The following is a 1,622-nucleotide window of genomic DNA, read 5'->3' on the forward strand; positions in this document are numbered from 1 at the left end:
GGCAGAATACGAGCATTCGCCACTGATTCCTGCTGGTCCTGCGAGCATCTGAAGAATTCAAGTATTTTAAAGAAGGTGCGTTTTCTAAATCCTAGCGTATACCTTGTACTCAAGACCACTGGGCTCTTCAAAGGGGGAAATCTGTGTGGAAATGCGTCCCTCCGCAGTGGACCAAGAGGGGGGGACCCTGAAACGTTGCCAGAAATGCTGAATGTGTAACCAAGACGTCAACATGAATGCAGCGTAACGGCTCTCACACATAGCACTGTGTGCACACCCCGGAACAGCGCACGGCTTCGTTTGTCTAGACCAGAGACCCACATGAACCGCAGCTTCCTTGCTGACACGGATGTGTGTGCACCTCGGTCTGGGGTGCCAGCTGCTGAAGGGCGGTGGTGCTCTGCCCACGTGGAACCCCGAGCTTCAGGACACCCTGTGTGCCTTACACGGCCCTGGAGGTCAGGAAGGAGGGTGTGTGGGAGTGGGTTTGAGGCACGGTCACTTTCACCTGCTTTTGCCATCATCGAAACCTTAAGGTGGGCTGTGTGTTTTAACACAGTAATGGACTTACGTTTAGGCTCAGGAAATCAAGTTGTAAATATATGTATCAAATCATATATTTGTTTACTGTATATTTTTTAAAAGCTTGACTGTACATTTATGCAAAAACGAATTGAGGACCTGTTTCCGCCTGGCAATATGCCGGCCAGTATTTGCGTCCCCTGAAAAGCTCCTCAGTAACACATTCTACACATGTGATCTGCTCAGTGCTAACCGGTACTCACAGGCCTGACGTAGGTTTGTATGGCGATCAACCACAACATTTTGCACATATTTTTGTATGGTGATTCCTACGATGTATATCAGAGAATTTTTACTCATTTGTAATTTATTGTACAGTTTTAATAAAAATTGTTATAAATCTTAGAATACCAATGTTCTCCTCCTCAGAAGGCATTGAAGTTTGGCTGTGTTAGCCACTTCTGTGTTCTGTGTCCACTCTGAATGGTAATCTCTCTTTCCCCACCAAGAAGGGAACTGGGGCCTCCTGCCCGCTGGGGAGGGGCAGCAGGCATCTCGTCCGCAGGCTCATCCGACGTCATGGAACTTCCCCTGGAGGACAGGCTCTGAGGTCAGAGGCACTGGCAGCGCCTGCTGAGGTCAGCCACAGACCCGGAGGCCATTTATCAAATGAGAACCAGGAGAGAAAACTCAAACAATGTGGAGAAGTGGAAGAATTTCTGTGAATGAATAAGAACACCTGGCAGATTTGCATTGTGGACCATCGCACACGGGTGAGTAAAGGGCCCTTTACTGGCCACTTTGGGGAGTGGAAACCAGAGGGGCGAGGGGATGGGAGAGAGCTGACTTAGCTCTGCCCGCGTGTTATGCTCCGCAGGTACTCAGTCAAGCACTCCAGTGCCCTGCAGTGACTCTCATTGTCCGAGCGTAAGCTTTCAAATGCTGGCTGCACTAACAGAATGCAAAGGCTGCATAGTCTTTCCCTTAAAAATCAATCTGCAGGGCTCCAGAGTGGCAGCACCCATCCCTCCCCCCCCCCGCACCCTCCCCCCCCTCTCATTGGAAACATTTGGAGTCAGAGCCTCCCTCCCTGGCATAGG

At 50.2% G+C, this 1,622-nt stretch overlaps 1 protein-coding gene across 1 annotated transcript in view; it reads left to right on the top strand.

Moving 5' to 3' along the window:
* Positions 1–232: 232 nt before the first annotated feature.
* Positions 233–1,622, top strand: part of DPYSL4 (dihydropyrimidinase like 4) — a 16,573-nt gene continuing 15,183 nt past the window's right edge. Inside the window, 1 exon segment of the mRNA XM_023762661.1 lies at positions 233–243. Within this exon segment, the coding sequence (XP_023618429.1) occupies positions 233–243 (11 nt within the window).

This window comes from Myotis lucifugus, unplaced genomic scaffold (genome assembly GCF_000147115.1).
Source record: "Myotis lucifugus unplaced genomic scaffold, Myoluc2.0 scaffold_255, whole genome shotgun sequence".
Taxonomy (NCBI): domain Eukaryota; kingdom Metazoa; phylum Chordata; class Mammalia; order Chiroptera; family Vespertilionidae; genus Myotis; species Myotis lucifugus.